The sequence below is a fragment of the Odontesthes bonariensis genome, chromosome 1 (genome assembly GCF_027942865.1).
Source record: "Odontesthes bonariensis isolate fOdoBon6 chromosome 1, fOdoBon6.hap1, whole genome shotgun sequence".
In the NCBI taxonomy this organism is placed as follows: Eukaryota; Metazoa; Chordata; class Actinopteri; order Atheriniformes; family Atherinopsidae; genus Odontesthes; species Odontesthes bonariensis.
In genome coordinates, this window is record NC_134506.1 from 43,417,849 (window position 1) to 43,433,102 (window position 15,254).

General features: G+C 43.0%; 1 protein-coding gene across 1 annotated transcript in view; it reads left to right on the forward strand.

The window, feature by feature from the left end:
• Nucleotides 1-14,984, forward strand: part of LOC142382187 (uncharacterized) — a 35,456-nt gene extending 20,472 nt beyond the window's left edge. Inside the window, exons 2-3 of the mRNA XM_075467766.1 lie at nt 5,896-6,264; nt 11,840-14,984. Of these exons, the coding sequence (XP_075323881.1) occupies nt 5,896-6,264; nt 11,840-13,596 (2,126 nt within the window). The 3' untranslated portion in view covers nt 13,597-14,984. The remainder of the gene's footprint in view (nt 1-5,895; nt 6,265-11,839) is intronic.
• The last annotated feature ends 270 nt before the right edge of the window (nt 14,985-15,254 follow it).

A 15,254-nucleotide genomic window follows, 5' to 3' on the forward strand; every position in this document is an offset into this window, starting at 1 on the left:
CTTGGTCCCATCTCTGTCGCAAAGAAAACTATTCTCATGAACTGGAAAGTAAAGAACAATCTGTGTATTAACCAGTTTATAAATGTTCTTTTAGATTATATAAGCATGGAAACAATGTCTGCCTCCGGGTTGATCATTGCTGGGTGGGGCTGTGTGTCTGGCCTGGTGGGCAGTTTGGTGGGCTTGTGGGTGGAGCTTGTAGTGCTGGGCCTGGGCCCTGGTGTCTGAGCGCTGCCTGTGCCTGGGGGGTCTGGGTTGCCCCGGGCACGCCGCGGTGAACGTGGGTCCTGGTGTCGGGTTGGTTGCTCTGGGATCTCTGATGTGTCTGCAGGTTTTTCTTTGTTGGGGTGTGGTGGCGTGCAGTGGGGTGTGGCAGTGCTTTTCCCCTGATGGGGGCAGCTTGGGTGGGCTTGGGTGATGGTGGGTCTCAGGCCCGAGCTGCTGTGACTGGAGTGACTGCGTGGTTTGTTTGTTTTTTGTTTGTTTGTAGGGGCCGTGTGGGGTGGGGCGGGTGGGTGCCATCGGGTTACCAAGCGGCTCCCCGAATACGAATTGGGGTGGTAGCACTGAGTGGTACCTGGAGGGCGGGGCTCTTTGGGTATGTAGGCTGCCCGGAGGGCTGCGCTCCCAGTTCCACAAGGTTGCCTGCCCCTCAATTTTAAATGCTCACTTTTAGAAAATATCGAAGAGCCAGAAAGGCGAGGTGAGGGGTCTTCCCACACCCCTGTTGCCTGGTTGCTGCCTGGGGAGGGAAGGAGTTGTCCTGCTGGTTTGGGGTCTGTGGTGGCTGAGGGACTGCTGGCCCCCGGATGTGCCCGCTGCGCCACACCCCAGCGGAGTTGGGGGATGGATGCATGTGAGTGTGTGTGGATGTGTGTTTATTTATTTTTGTATTTTTTATTATTATTATTATTATAATTATTAATAATAATTTGCAGAGGCCCAAAATTTATGACATGTATGCCGAAGACAGTTATGTCATTTTTATCAAGGTCCTGTTAAAATACAGCTTTTATGGCATTTTCAAAATGCATTTTGGGGCTCGTTAAGTTCTTTTCAATTAATTTTCCCATTGCATAATGGGTATTTTCAAACTTCCACCCACTATCTGTTTAAAGTAAAAAAGCAGATCAGATTAATAACATTAAACTGTTATAACAGGGCATCCATCTTAGCTCTTCCCTCATAAGCAGTCTTAGAACAGAGCAGGCTCCTAATGCGTTGCTACGGAGACGGAACCAGCTGCGGCTCGTCTGTGTTAGACAGAGAGCCAGCTGACATATGTGCACACACTATGGCTTCTTAAAATTGCACTATAATTTTGACTGCACTCGACTGTCCGAACAAATGGTTGCTGTCCGAAAAGTAAAAGTCGTATCCGAATAATATTCTTGAACCGTCAGCGCCCCAAGAGACGGCAGAAGCCAGCGGTGTAATTTTCATTCGGCTACTATGTGTGGCTCGTTTTTTATGGTAGTTTTAAAATAATTTTTAATATTGATTTGATGGCTTTAGGCCTTTATAATGGAAATGGAGAGGCAATTTGTAAGAAATATGTGTGGCAGAGCTCAATGACTGTGACTTTGTGTGAAAGAGGACAAAAATGCCTACGTTTTGAAGTAAAATTTGTCCAGATCGAGCAGATATTTTGGACATGAGAGACATTTGTTCGAGGAATTGATGCAGTATCGAATTTAGAGTGGAAACAGTGGGAGAGACACCTCATCCGAGATGTAGTCTTCCTAAAATGTAAACTGCCATTGTGTCAAAGCTGTATAATGTATCAACAAACCCTTTGGTTCAGTTAAAGCCGAGAGTCTCCTGTCACATATAAACTTTGAATGAGATCTGTGTTATGCTTTATAGCCTAGTTATAAGGCCTCTAAAATACAGCATTTTGGCACTTGAGCGTCAAAAAGCCCTTGTTAAGTGTCTAGGACGCTAAGGGCCTCTGTGTTGGTAAACACCATCTCAACCAGAGGTCCAAGGATGGAGTGAAGAGAGGGACAATCAGACTGTCCAATCAGAGAAATCTTATCCATATCCCTTGCAAGAACACAGCATCCAGTTCAACTATAACTAATCTCAAACACGCAGTGCTCAATGTCAGATCTTTAAGTAACAAATCATTCTTAATTAATAGTTTTATTTCCTCTCACACTCTTGATTTTATGTTTTTAACTGAGACGTGGCTCGACAAAAACACAGCAAATGCAGTCCTGATTGAGTCTAGTCCACCTCACTTCAATTTTGTGTCTGAAACACGAGAAAACCAGAGGGGTGGGGGTGTTTGTGCCATGTTCAGGGACAATATACCCACCCACAAGTTGTCATTTGGGTTTTTTTCATCATTTGAGTGTGTGTCATTCAAAATGGAGATAAAACAATCTTCCATACTTTATATCACCATTTATAAACCACCACAGAATTGTTTTATTGATGATTTTACTGAACTACTTTCAATTGTGTGCACTGCTTTTGACTGTTTAGTCATAACAGGGGACTTGAATGTGCATGTGGACGTAGCGCATAACAAGGAAGCTAAAGAGCTCACTGCTGTCCTTGAAATGTTTGGTCTAACTCAGCATGTGACTGAGCCCACCCACAACAGAGGGCACACTCTAGATGTGCTCATTTCAAGGGGTGTTGTTATTTCAAACGTGAATGTCGTTGATGTTGCTTTATCTGATCATTTCTGTGTTTTCTTCGACCTGTCTACTTTACCCAAAACACCAGCTGGGTCTGCAGTTGTTCGGGGAAGACTCATAAATGACAGAACAGGGACACAGTTTATGGAAATGATTAGGTTTGAGAACACCCTGTGTTCTGATGTTGATGATCTGTTGAACTCTTACACATCAAGTCTCTTAAATGTTTTGGATACCATTGCTCCTGTCAAGGTTAGAATGGTTAAAAGTAGGCAAAGGGCGCCATGGAGGAAAGAAGAGTCGGTCAGGGCACAGAAAAGGGAGTGCCGGAGAGCCGAACGGAAATGGCGCAAGTCAAAGCTCCAGGTTCATTATGAGACTTACAAAGAAAAGCTATGTGTGTTCAACCAGACTTTGCGTAGAACAAGGGAGAGTTATTTTTCTGAAATCATCAAAAACTGCAGTAACAACTCTCGTGTCCTGTTTGCTACAGTAAACAGATTAACAAACCCTCCAGTTTCACTGCCTTTAGAACTCATTTCTACATCCAAGTGTAATGAGTTTGCAATATTCTTTAATGACAAAGTTCAAGGCATTAAAAATGCAATAATTTCCACAACACAAATAACTACTCTGCAGCCAGCTAGACACCTAGAGCTGACACATTTCACACCTGTTACTGACAAAACAGTCGAAGAGACCATCTGCAGTCTGAGTTCATCAACGTGCTGCCTTGATGAGTTGCCCACTAGATTCTTAAAGTCTGTGCGGAGCAGTTTGTTACCACAACTCACTCATCTAGTCAACATCTCACTCCAGACTGGAACATTTCCAAAGGCCTTAAAAACCGCTGTCATTAAGCCTCTTCTAAAGAAGAGCAATCTTGATGCCACAGTACTGAACAACTACCGGCCCATATCAAACCTGCCATTCTTAGGCAAAGTCCTAGAAAAAGTTGTAGACCAACAGCTTGGTGACTTTCTCCTGTCTAACAATGCTTTTGATACTTTCCAATCAGGCTTTAGGCCCCACCACAGCACTGAGACAGCTCTGATCAAGGTGACAAATGACATCCGCCTGAACACAGATGCAAGTAGAGTCACAGTCTTAGTTCTGCTGGACCTGAGTGCTGCCTTTGACACAGTTGACCATGCGATCTTATTACAGAGGTTAGAAGACTGGGTGGGAATCTCTGGTCTTGCTTTAAACTGGTTCAAGTCCTATCTGGAGGACAGGAAATATTTTGTTGAAATCGGTAACTGTGTCTCAGACCAAATGGCTATGACCTGTGGGGTTCCCCAGGGGTCAATCCTGGGACCCGTATTGTTCAATCTGTACATGCTTCCACTAGGCCAGCTAATACGCAGCTATAATGTGTCCTACCACAATTATGCAGATGACACTCAGATCTACGTGTCACTGACGGCAGGAGAACACGGGCCTGTAGATACACTGTGTCGCTGCATCGAACAGATCAGTGTGTGGATGCAAAACAATTTCCTCCAGCTAAACTCAGACAAAACTGAAATCATTGTCTGTGGCCCACAGAAACAAAGAGAAAGTGTTATCAGTCACCTTGAGACTCTCTCTCTAAAACCTAACTATCAGGTTAGAAATCTCGGGGTAATATTGGACTCAGACCTGAACTTTAACAGCCACATTAAATCTGTAACATCAGCAGCTTTTTACCATCTAAAAAACATTGCCAGAATCAAAGAAATAGTGTCTAAACCAGACTTAGAGAGACTGATCCATGCGTTTGTCTCCAGCAGGTTAGACTGCTGTAACGGCCTGCTCACTGGGCTCTCTAAACGGGCTGTAAGACAGCTGCAGTACATCCAGAACGCTGCTGCTCCAGTCCTGACCAGAACCAGGAAATACGACCATATTAGTCCAGCGCTCAGGTCTCTGCACTGGCTTCCTGTCGCTCAGAGAATAGACTTTAAAACAGCTCTGCTTGTGTACAAGTCTCTTCACGGTCAAGCGCCAAAGTACATCTCTGACATGTTAGAGCCATATGAACCAACTCGGGCTCTGAGAACCTCAGGGAGGGGTCTGCTGCCCCAGGGAGGGGTCTCCTGCCCCAGGGAGGGGTCTCCTGCTGGGGCCCAGAGTCAGGACTAAACAAGGCGAGGCTGCGTTTCAGTTTTATGCTCCTAAAATCTGGAACAGTCTTCCAGAAGATGTGAGACAGGCCTCAACTCTGACAATGTTTAAATCCAGGCTGAAAACAGTTCTATTTAGCTGTGCATATGACACCTGAAAGTATTTTATCTGCACTCTTCACTTTTCAATTACTTAATGATTATTTTAATGGGTTTTAAATATTCTTTCTTTTTTTAATTTCTTTCTTTTATTTTTTTTATTCCTTTTTAATGGTTTTATTGCCTTCTTGTGATTTTATGTAGCTGTAAAGCACTTTGAATTGCCCTGTGTATGAATTGTGCTCTATAAATAAAATTGCCTTGCCTTGCCTTTTTCAATGCATTTTCCCATCCACAATTTTCCCACTTTTTCCCATTTTGCCGCAATTCCTTTCGACTAATGAGAGCCAAACTTAATAGCACACCGATCGAGGTCGTTGCGCACGCAGCGGGTCGGACCATCGCTGCTAGACTAGTAGCGAACCGAAATTCATGACGGAAACGGAAGAATAATAGTCCAGCACAGGAGTAATATGTGTGTCTAATGCCTTCGGCATTGGCACCCATAATAATAATCTGAGCATGAACCAATGCTGCAAACCTCAATACGCTGAAGCAGCGTTGGAAAGAAGAGTGGGCCTAGATTCCTCCACAACCATGTGAGAGACTGATAACGTCACACAGGAAACCATTACTTCAACTTACTGCTGCTGAAGCTGCTACAAGCTGCTGGATCAGGGGTTCACTTAGTTTTTGTTCCATAAATAAAGACACAGTGTGATATGTCACGAGTTTTAACACCTGCTGAGGAGCAGATGATTGTTTTAGCACCTTAGAATTAAAAGATTATGTAAATCTGATGTATCTGAAACAAGCTAACAAACCTACGTTTCTGGTCACCAGCCAGTTGATTGTTGCATCTCTGCTGTTAAGAGTGTTAAAACTTAAGACTTTCTCGTATCTGTGCACCTAAATAATTAGTCTCATTCACATTAAGTTTCACCCTCATATCTGTGGAACCCTTTTTATTACTTATAACTACAGTCTTTGTTATTTAGTGATGGTGTAAATAACCATTTCCTTGTGACCTTTTGTCTTTCCAGAGCTCCCGCAGCAATATCTCTGTGAGAAAGAGATTCCTGTTAACCTTGAGAAGGACTCCAGTCTGGACCAGGAGGAACCAGAACCTCCACAGATTAAAGAGGAACCGGCGGAAGTCTGCACCAGTCATGAGGAACAGCAGCTCTTACTGAAGCAGGAGACTGATATCTTCACAGTGACCGTAATTTATGAGGAAAGTGACCTTAGTGAAGCAGAACCAACAAATGTCCAGCTCCAAGATCAGAGCCAAGATCAGGAAGGAAGTGGGCGTGAATCAACTGGAAATGCAGAGCTGAGGCCAAAGAAGAGGCGTCACAGTAACAATGGAGACAACTCTTCCATGTCAGAAAGTCACCGTAACACCGCGAAAGGTAAAGCATCTTTAAAACTTTAATAATGAATCAGCAAGACGTTATTCATCACCACAGGGGGTTTTACATCTTACAGCAGCATCACAGAAAACAGACTCAAAACCAGCACCATGTACAATAATACTTACACAGATATAATCTGAAGATGGTGTTACACACACGGTCTGTGGGTGAAAGGAAAATGTGAGGCTGAACAAGCTGGGAATGACATTTATAGACAGAACAATCTGTTGATGACACAACCAGCTTATAGGGAATATATGTTGGAAATACAATAGAAAAATGATAGAAAAATTATCCCCCAGTGTGGGGAATTCAAATTAGTCAAGTAGCTTAAAAAAACAGAATATTTATAACGATTGTATATTAAAACAATAATAATTAAAGCTGCAAGCAGCCTTGAGCGGGACCAAGCCTGTGCGCATGTCGAGGCAGGCGCTGAAGAGTAACCTGGCCAAGTTTAAAGGCGTAAAGATGAAATCCGTAGGAGTTTGATCGTGTGTGAGGTGTAGAAACAGGCAAAAATACACCTTCCATTCAAAATGGCCGACTTTCTGTGGACCTGGCACCATGGTGTCAAGAGGCTTTTTTGTGCGTCTGGGCATGAGTGTATCAAATTTTGTCGTCCCGCGCGAAACTAATCCCAATGCAGGGGCCATTTTGAAATATCGTAGGGGGCGCTACTGAGTCAATGAGTGACTCTCCCAAAAAAAGTCCAGATTTGCCATGGCGTCGACTGGCAGGTTGTCCTTGGCGAATTTCATGAGTTTTCGAGCACCTTTTACAAAGGATAAGAATAATTAAAGCTGCAAGCAGCCTTGAGCGGGACTGAGCCTGTGCGCACGTTGGGGCACGCGCCCGATGCCGTAGTCACGCAGCTCTGCCCACACACACGATACCCTTTACATACGTACGGGGTCATCAGGGTGGATGTTTGCACCACGTTTCATGAGCTCGCAGTGATGACAAGGCTGGCGTGACAGCTTGACATGACGACAATGTGTAGCAAATTTCGTTTGGCTACAATGCGGAGGGTTTTTTTAAAAGTTCTAGGGGGCGCCACTGAGCCATTTTGCCCCGCCCACACATGATTCCCTTTACAGACGTACGGGGTCGTCAGGGTGGACGTGTGTGCCAAGTTTCATGACCTTGCGATGAGGCTTTCAAACCACAAACGCCATCACACGATTTTCACCACCTTGCCACGCCCACACCGTTCAGAGTTCTGAAAAGTTTCTCTAGTTTTTTTCCCCCAATAGTTTAAGAGTAACCTGGCCAAGTTTGGAGCGGTAAGCATTAAATCTGTAGGAGGAGTTCGATTATATGCAAGGCGTGGAATCCGGCAAAAATGGCACCAAAATGCACCTTCCGTCCAAAATGGCCGCCTTCCTGTGGATGTGGGACCATGGCGGCGGGAGACTTTTTTGTGCGTCTGGGCATGATTAATGAGTGTACCAAATTTCATCGTCCCATGCGGGAAAAAAAAACAATGCGGGGGCCATTTTGAAATATCGTAGGGGGCGCTACAGAGTGAATGAGCGACTCCCAAAAATAAAAAGTCCAGATTTACCATGTCGTCGACTGGCAGGTCGTCCCTGCCGAATTTCATGAGTTTTCGAGTACCTTTTGCAAAGAATAATAATAACTCCTTCAGTTACAATGGGGTCCTTGTAGTTTCACTGCTTGGTCCCTAATAGTACTAAAGTACAAAATTTCTGAAGAAATTTTAATGGGTGCCAATCTACTGCCCGACCTATCAACAAAGCCTTTATTTCAGTTGAAGTTGAGTCTCCTGTCACAAATAAACTTGGAATGAGGTCTCTGTGATGTCATATGGCTGAGTTATAAGACCTCCAAAATAGGGAGGTTTTTGGCATTTTTGGCTCGTTAAGTGCTTTTCAAACAATTTTTCCATTAACATAAGACTGGTCTGATGAAGACAGTTATGTCATTCAGTGTTTCCCGCAGAAAATTGCTTAGTCAAGGTGGTGAGTCGTCGGCCGGGACCAGGGGTTTTGCGCGGATAGCGTTCCGTCGGGTGGCGGGGGTACTTGGAATGGGACGGGGGCTGTTAGAGCAATAACGAAGCTGTTTAAGAGCTGTAACACTTTTTTATTTACATTATTAACTATTTACATTAACAACCAGTAGGTGTCGCAATTCAATGTTATCAATGCTGTCTTTTAATGTCTGAGCCTGGCAAAGCATTATTACTTCGGTTTAAAAAAAAAAAAAGTTTGCTAAGGCGGCCGCCTTAACTATAATGCGCTGCGGGAAACACTGTCATTTTTATCAAGGTCCTGTTTAAAGGGGCACTAGGTAGCATTTTCACCTAAAATTATAGCCTTCAGGAGTTTAACAAAGGTTAAACAAGTCAATAGTAAGCGAATGAAGCCTGTCTCGCTCCCAACAGGGGTCTGTATGCTGAAAATCCCATATGTAACTTCGGCAGGAGCGACCCGCTTCTGAAGTGTCGTGATGCGCGAGAAGAGTCGTTTGTGTTTACGGCACTTAGCTAGGTACTGTATGCTAGCTGTAGTTGTAGCTATGTGTTCGCTTGCGTTGAAGAGCCAACACCAAGCGTTTCATATTCTGCCTTTCACAGACTGAATATGAAACGTTCGATGTTGGCACTTCCCATTTGTGAAATTTCTCCAAGCGTGATCTTGTTCATCTACCATAGTGACCTGCGTTTTAGATCGTAAAGAGACAGGTGATGATGGTGCTCTAATTCCTCCTGAGTTTGAGACGTAGCCTAGCTTCAGAAATACACGGACTGACCTGATTACAATAAGAATAGCGTTTTGATCCGAACAAGAATTGTTATCTACAAATGAAAATTGATTAATTTGTGATTGTAATCGGAATAGTGTAGAGCTAGTCTGTGTTTATTGCGGCGTGTATGTTGGTAGTGCCTGCGCGCATCTGTCTAAGATGTAACTTTTGTAAGTGTCTGTTAATACAAAGGAATCACTCCACGAATACACCATGATGAGGGAAGAATCCCATTCAAGATCAGCAACAGTCCATCCATACATCCATTATCTGCCGCTTGTCCGGGGATCGGGTCGCGGGGACAGCAGCCTGAGCAGAGAAACCCAGACGAGCTGTCCCCGGCCACTTCCTCCAGCAACAGGATTATAGCATATTATCTTGAGTTCTCTCTACAGAAAATCTCTGATTATAGTATCTTACGTGGGCAGTCTACACTTGTGAATCAGATGACCTAACTGCACTGACTAAATAACACAACGGCAGCATTCGCCACGATGGTTAGTTAGTGGGTGTGTACAGGTGGGCATTTTTACGACAGTGTAGAATTTCAGTTTGACCAATAGAGATCGCTATACTGCCGCTAAACTACCTTGTATCCCTTTAAAATACAGCTTTCATAGCATTTTCAAAATGGCCTCGTTAAGTGCTTTTCAATGCATTTTCCCATTGGATTGTGGGTATTTTCAAACTTCCCCTCACTATCAGTTAACAGGAGAAAAGCAGATCTGATTAATAACATTAAGCTGTTATAACAGGGCATCCATCTTAGCTCTGCCCTCATAAGCAGTCTTAGAACAGAGCAGGCTCCTAATGCGTTTCTACGGAGACGGAACCAGCTGCGGCTTGACTGTGTTAGACAGAGAGCAAACTGACATGTGCACACACTATGGCTTCTTAAAATTGCACTATAATTTTGACTGCACTCGACTGTCTCGAACAAATGGTTGCTGTCCGAAAAGTAAAAGTCGTATCCGAATAATTCTTGAACCGTCAGCGCCCCAAGAGACGGCAGAAGCCAGCGGTGTCATTTTCATTCCGCTACTATGTGTGGCTCGTTTTTTATGGCAGTTTTAGAATATTTTTTCACATTAATTTTATGATTTTAGGCGTTTATAATGGAAATGGAGTGCCGACCTCCGCGCTCAGAGGCAATTTGTGAGAAATCTGTCGGGCAGAGTCTAATCCCTTCGGCATTGGCACACATAATAAATAAATTTGAGAAAATGTCAGCAGACACTGTTAAAAACACAGACACTCATAAATCTTTCACAAAATCTTTGTGTCTTCTTACTTTGATTTACTTTATTAGTTTGTGTGTCATGAGGCTGTCTTGATGCAGTCTGTCACAGTAAGCATGATCTAAACCAGCCTGTGGTTTTTATATAAATGTTACCTGCACAGAACCTGATATCTGAGACTGATTGTCAATCAAGCTAGAAGTAGTTATCAATTAGATCACTGTATCTCTTTTGATGGTTTGAATGATCGTCCTTCTGGAGCTAAGAAATGACCCGGCATGCTGTGCTGGCTGCTCATGCACCTCATTCCTGTAACCTGCCACTCACAGCCACTGTTGGTCAAGTTACTTTAAAAAAGTAATTAGTTACAGTTACTAGTTACTGCTCCCAAAAAGTAATTGAGTTAGTAACTCAGTTACCACATGGTAAAAGTAATTAGTTACTCAGCAAAGTAACTGTGGCATTATTTTTTGTGTACTATAACATCTTTAACATCAAATATGTTTATATTAACTGATTGAATTCATTCAAGGTAAACGCAAGAAACTTGTGCTAAAGGAAAAAAAAGAAATGCAGCAGACTCAGTGAATATTTCCCTATACTCCCTATATAGAAGATATAAAAACACTAAATACAGTAATTTAGAACATTCTGTATTTATTTGAACTCAATAGATTGCAGCCTGCCATATGATGCATAGAAATAAATTAATAAATAAATTCTGACCCGAAAAATTGAGTGTTGTTTTTTTTTTCGAGTGGCTCCGTCTCCTTTGCTGGGCCTCATGCTAGCTGCATTTGGGCTTGGGGTTGGGTTAGCAGCTGCAGAAGCAACAAGTGCTTCATATTTGCATGGTTGGATGTGAGGTGGTTCATTAGATTTGAGTTACTTGAGGCAGACGTGGATAAAGTTTTTTTCCCTGGGCATAGCGTGCATGTTACATACATATTCTTGCCTTTTATCTCCACGGGTTAGAAGTAGTGCCAGTAATTCCAGTTCGTGAACGCTACCTTTTGAACTTCCCTGGCTTGTCGCCGCTGTCTTGTGTGTGTTTAGCGCGTGCAGTGAGACAGCGTGAGTAGGGCATCCGCCCACACAGCCAATCATCATCGCATTTGCAACGGTGTCATCATCCCCACCCCTGCTCTCTCCAGGCAGCTGATGTGTAGCCGAAAGTCTACAACCAAATTGTAGTAACGCATCACTTTATATTCTCAGTAACGATAACGGCGGTGGGGAAAGTAATTAATTACATTACTCCGTTACTGGAAAAATAACGCCGTTAGTAACGCCGTTATACTTAAACGCCGTTACTCCCAACACTGCTCACAGCGCTTCAAAGGACAGGAAGAGCGTACAAGCACGTGCACTGTTGTTTGAAGGTCTTATTTACTCATCAAACCTTCAAAACTTCAGGCTCAGTTGGACATATAATTAGTCTCAATTGCGTATTTTACGGTTCACCACGTATCTGTCGAACACCGTTGACATTTCAAACTAAAATGTTTTTGTAAGATCTGTCATCGTGTTATTAATCTTTGGTTTTGTCCCTTTTCCCCCAGACCTCTCACAACAATATGTCTGTGAGGAGGAGAAGGAGGAGATTCTTACTGACCAGCAGTTCTTTAACCACGAGAGCAACTCCAGTCTGGACCAGCAGGAACCAGAACCGCCACAGTTTAAAGAAGAGCTGGAGGAACGCTGCACCTCTCAAGAGGAAGAGTGGCTTGAACTGAAACAGGAGACTGATATCTTATTGGTGACTCCTACTTATGAGGAAAGTGAACTAACTAGTGACCAGCTCCTCTCTCAGAACTCCTCTGAAGCTGAGAGACAAGAAATGGAAAAAAACTTGAGAGAAGAAGAGTCTGAATCAACTCAAAATGCAAAGCTGAAGCCAAATAGACGTGAGAGAAACATAAATCCCAGTAACGATGTGATCAATGAGAGTCAGTTTAATGCCGACACAGGTGACCAGGCAGTAAAATGTGAAGTTTGTGGAAAAGCCTTTATGAATTACTCTGAGTTGAAGGCACATTGCGGAATACACACAGGTGAGAAACCATATACTTGTGAAATGTGTGATAAAAGTTACAGTCAAAGGAGTCATTTGAATGTCCACATGAGAACTCACATGAATGCGAACCCATATTCATGTAAAATATGTAACAAAGCTTTCAGACATAATAGTGTTTTGTTTGTCCACATGAGAACTCACACAGACGAGAAGCCTTATGTTTGTAAAACATGTGGGAAAAGATTTTCTGGAAGGGTCACACTTCAAAGGCATTGGCAAATCCACACAGGTGAGAAGCCATTTTCATGTTCTACGTGTGGTAAAGTTTTCAGACTAAGCAGTAGCTTAACCGCTCACATAAAAGTTCACACAGGTGAGAAGCCATACTCATGTGAAACATGTGGCAAAGGTTTCAGTCAGAGTGGTAGTCTGCTGCAGCACATGAGAACTCACACAGGTGAGAAGCCGTACTCATGTTCTACGTGTGGGAAAGCTTTCAGCTACAGCAGTAACTTAACCTCTCACTTAAAAGTTCACACAGGTGAGAAACCGTTTTCATGTTCTACATGTGGGAAAGTTTTCAGATGCAGCAGTAACTTAACCACTCACATGAAAGTCCACTCAGATGAGAAGCCGTTTCAATGTTCTACATGTGGGAAAGTTTTCAGAAGCAACAGTAACTTGACCTCTCACATAAAAGTTCACACAGGTGAGAAGCCATACTCATGTTCTACATGTGGAAAAGCTTTCAGCAGCAACAGTAACTTAACCTCTCACATAAAAGTTCACACAAGTGAGAAGCCGTACTCATGTGAAACATGTGGCAAATGTTTCATCTCCAGCAGTAACTTAACCTCTCACATAAAAGTTCACACAGGTGAGAAGGCTTATGCTTGTAAAACATGTGGGAAATGCTTCATTCAAAGTGGTACGTTGGGGCGGCACATGAGAACTCACACAGGTGAGAAGTCATACTCATGCGAAACATGTGGCAAATGTTTCAGTGAGAGTGGTAATCTGCGTCATCACATGAGAACTCACACAGGTGAGAAGTCGTACTCGTGTGAAACATGTGGCAAATGTTTCAGTGAGAGCGGTAATCTGCGTCATCACATGAGAACTCACACAGGTGAAAAGCCATATTCTTGCAAAACATGTGGCAAATGTTTCAGTCGGAGTGATAATCTGCTGCATCACATGAGAACTCACACAGGTGAGAAGCCATATTCTTGCAAAACATGTGGCAAATGCTTCAGTCGGAGTGGTAATATGCTGCATCACATGAGAACTGTACACAGGTAAAAAGTTGCAGTCCTGAAACATCTGTAAAGAAATAATGTGAATGACTTTAATGGATGCCAAGAACAACCCAAAGTCCTGCTGGGACGCTGTGTAAAATGTGCATAAAAACAGAATGCAATGATTTAAGAAGCTCATATTCAAATATTTATTCACAATAGACTGTAGAGAACATGAAATGTTGGGATGGGGCAACAAAAGAGATCAGACAAGCTGTGTGTTACAAAACAAAAATAGGTCATGTTTTGGGGAATCCTCCTGATCATAAAAACTGTGCAAACACTGGGCCAAAGTGCATGATGAACACAGGTTGCCAAATGGATGCCACCAATGGGCTGGCTTGGATAAACTCTGAAAACCCATTAATCCAAATGACAAAAGATCTCTGCTGTAGAGTTTAGTTGAGTCTGCTCTAAAACCTGGTGGAGTCAGCTCCAAATTCAAATGAGTTTCTGTCTCCTTTTGGTTATTAACTGTTACATGATGTTGTCCTTGTTGTCTGCTGCTGGCTCATCTTCTGCTGTTCAAAGCCGCTCTCCAGTCACATGAAATAACATTTGTCCCACAGCGACTTGTCTTACGTTTTATGATTATATAGCTCGCCCATCCATCCATCTACCGCTTCTCCGGGGGTCGGGTCGCGGGGGCATTAGCTTGAGCAGACAAACCGAGCTGTGCAGCTCCTGTTTCATTGTAAGAATTTGATATATATGTTTTTTTTCTATTCTGAATGAAATGGTTTATGATTTGAAACTGATTTTATTTAGTTTTTATTTAGATTTTTCAAAGTGAAAACTTGTAACAATTGGTTTGAAATTGTCAATCATTGTAGTTAAGATTAGAGCTGTTCTGTCTTCTCACAATACCATCAGGAAGCGAACCTGTTGCAGTGATGGGATGGCTGGGAATGTTGTTGAGTGCCTTGAAGTTTGGCTTATAGCCTCTTTGTGAAATTTCTGTCTTCTGAATTGCATAGTGTTGCTGTAACTAGAATTTTCTACAATTAAATGAAGACCAAACTGAGATCATTCTGTTTGGTAGCAAAGAGAAGAGGGTCAGCGTTGGTAAATATCTTGAGACTCGGGCCCTTACAATCACTGACCAAGTTGGTAACCTCGGAGTGTTGATAGACTCAGATCTGACTTTCAGCAGCCACATCAAAGCTGTCACCAAGGCAGCTTTTTACCATCTCAGAAACACCAACAGAATTAAAGGTTTCCTCTCCCAAACAGACAAGGAGAAACTCATCCATGCATTCATCTCCAGCAGACTCCATCACTGTAACGCTCCTTTAACTGGACTTCCCAAAAAGAGCATTAAACATCTGCAGCTCATCCAGAACGCTGCTGCTGGAGTTTTAACCCGGACTAAGAGATCTGAACACATCACAGCAGCTTTAAAATCTTTACTCTGGCTTCCAATCAGTCACAGAATAGATTTTAAAAGCCTGCTGATGGTTTACATCTGTGATGTGTTCAGAGAATATAAAGCCAGCAGAGCTCTGAGATCCAAGGACTCAGGTCAGCTGGTCCAGTCCAGAGTCCAGACTAAACATGGAGAAGCAGCATTTAGCTGTTATGCTGCAAACAAGTGGAACAAACTGCCAGTGGAGATTAAACTTTCACCAAATGTAGACATTTTTAAATCCAGGTTAAAGACAT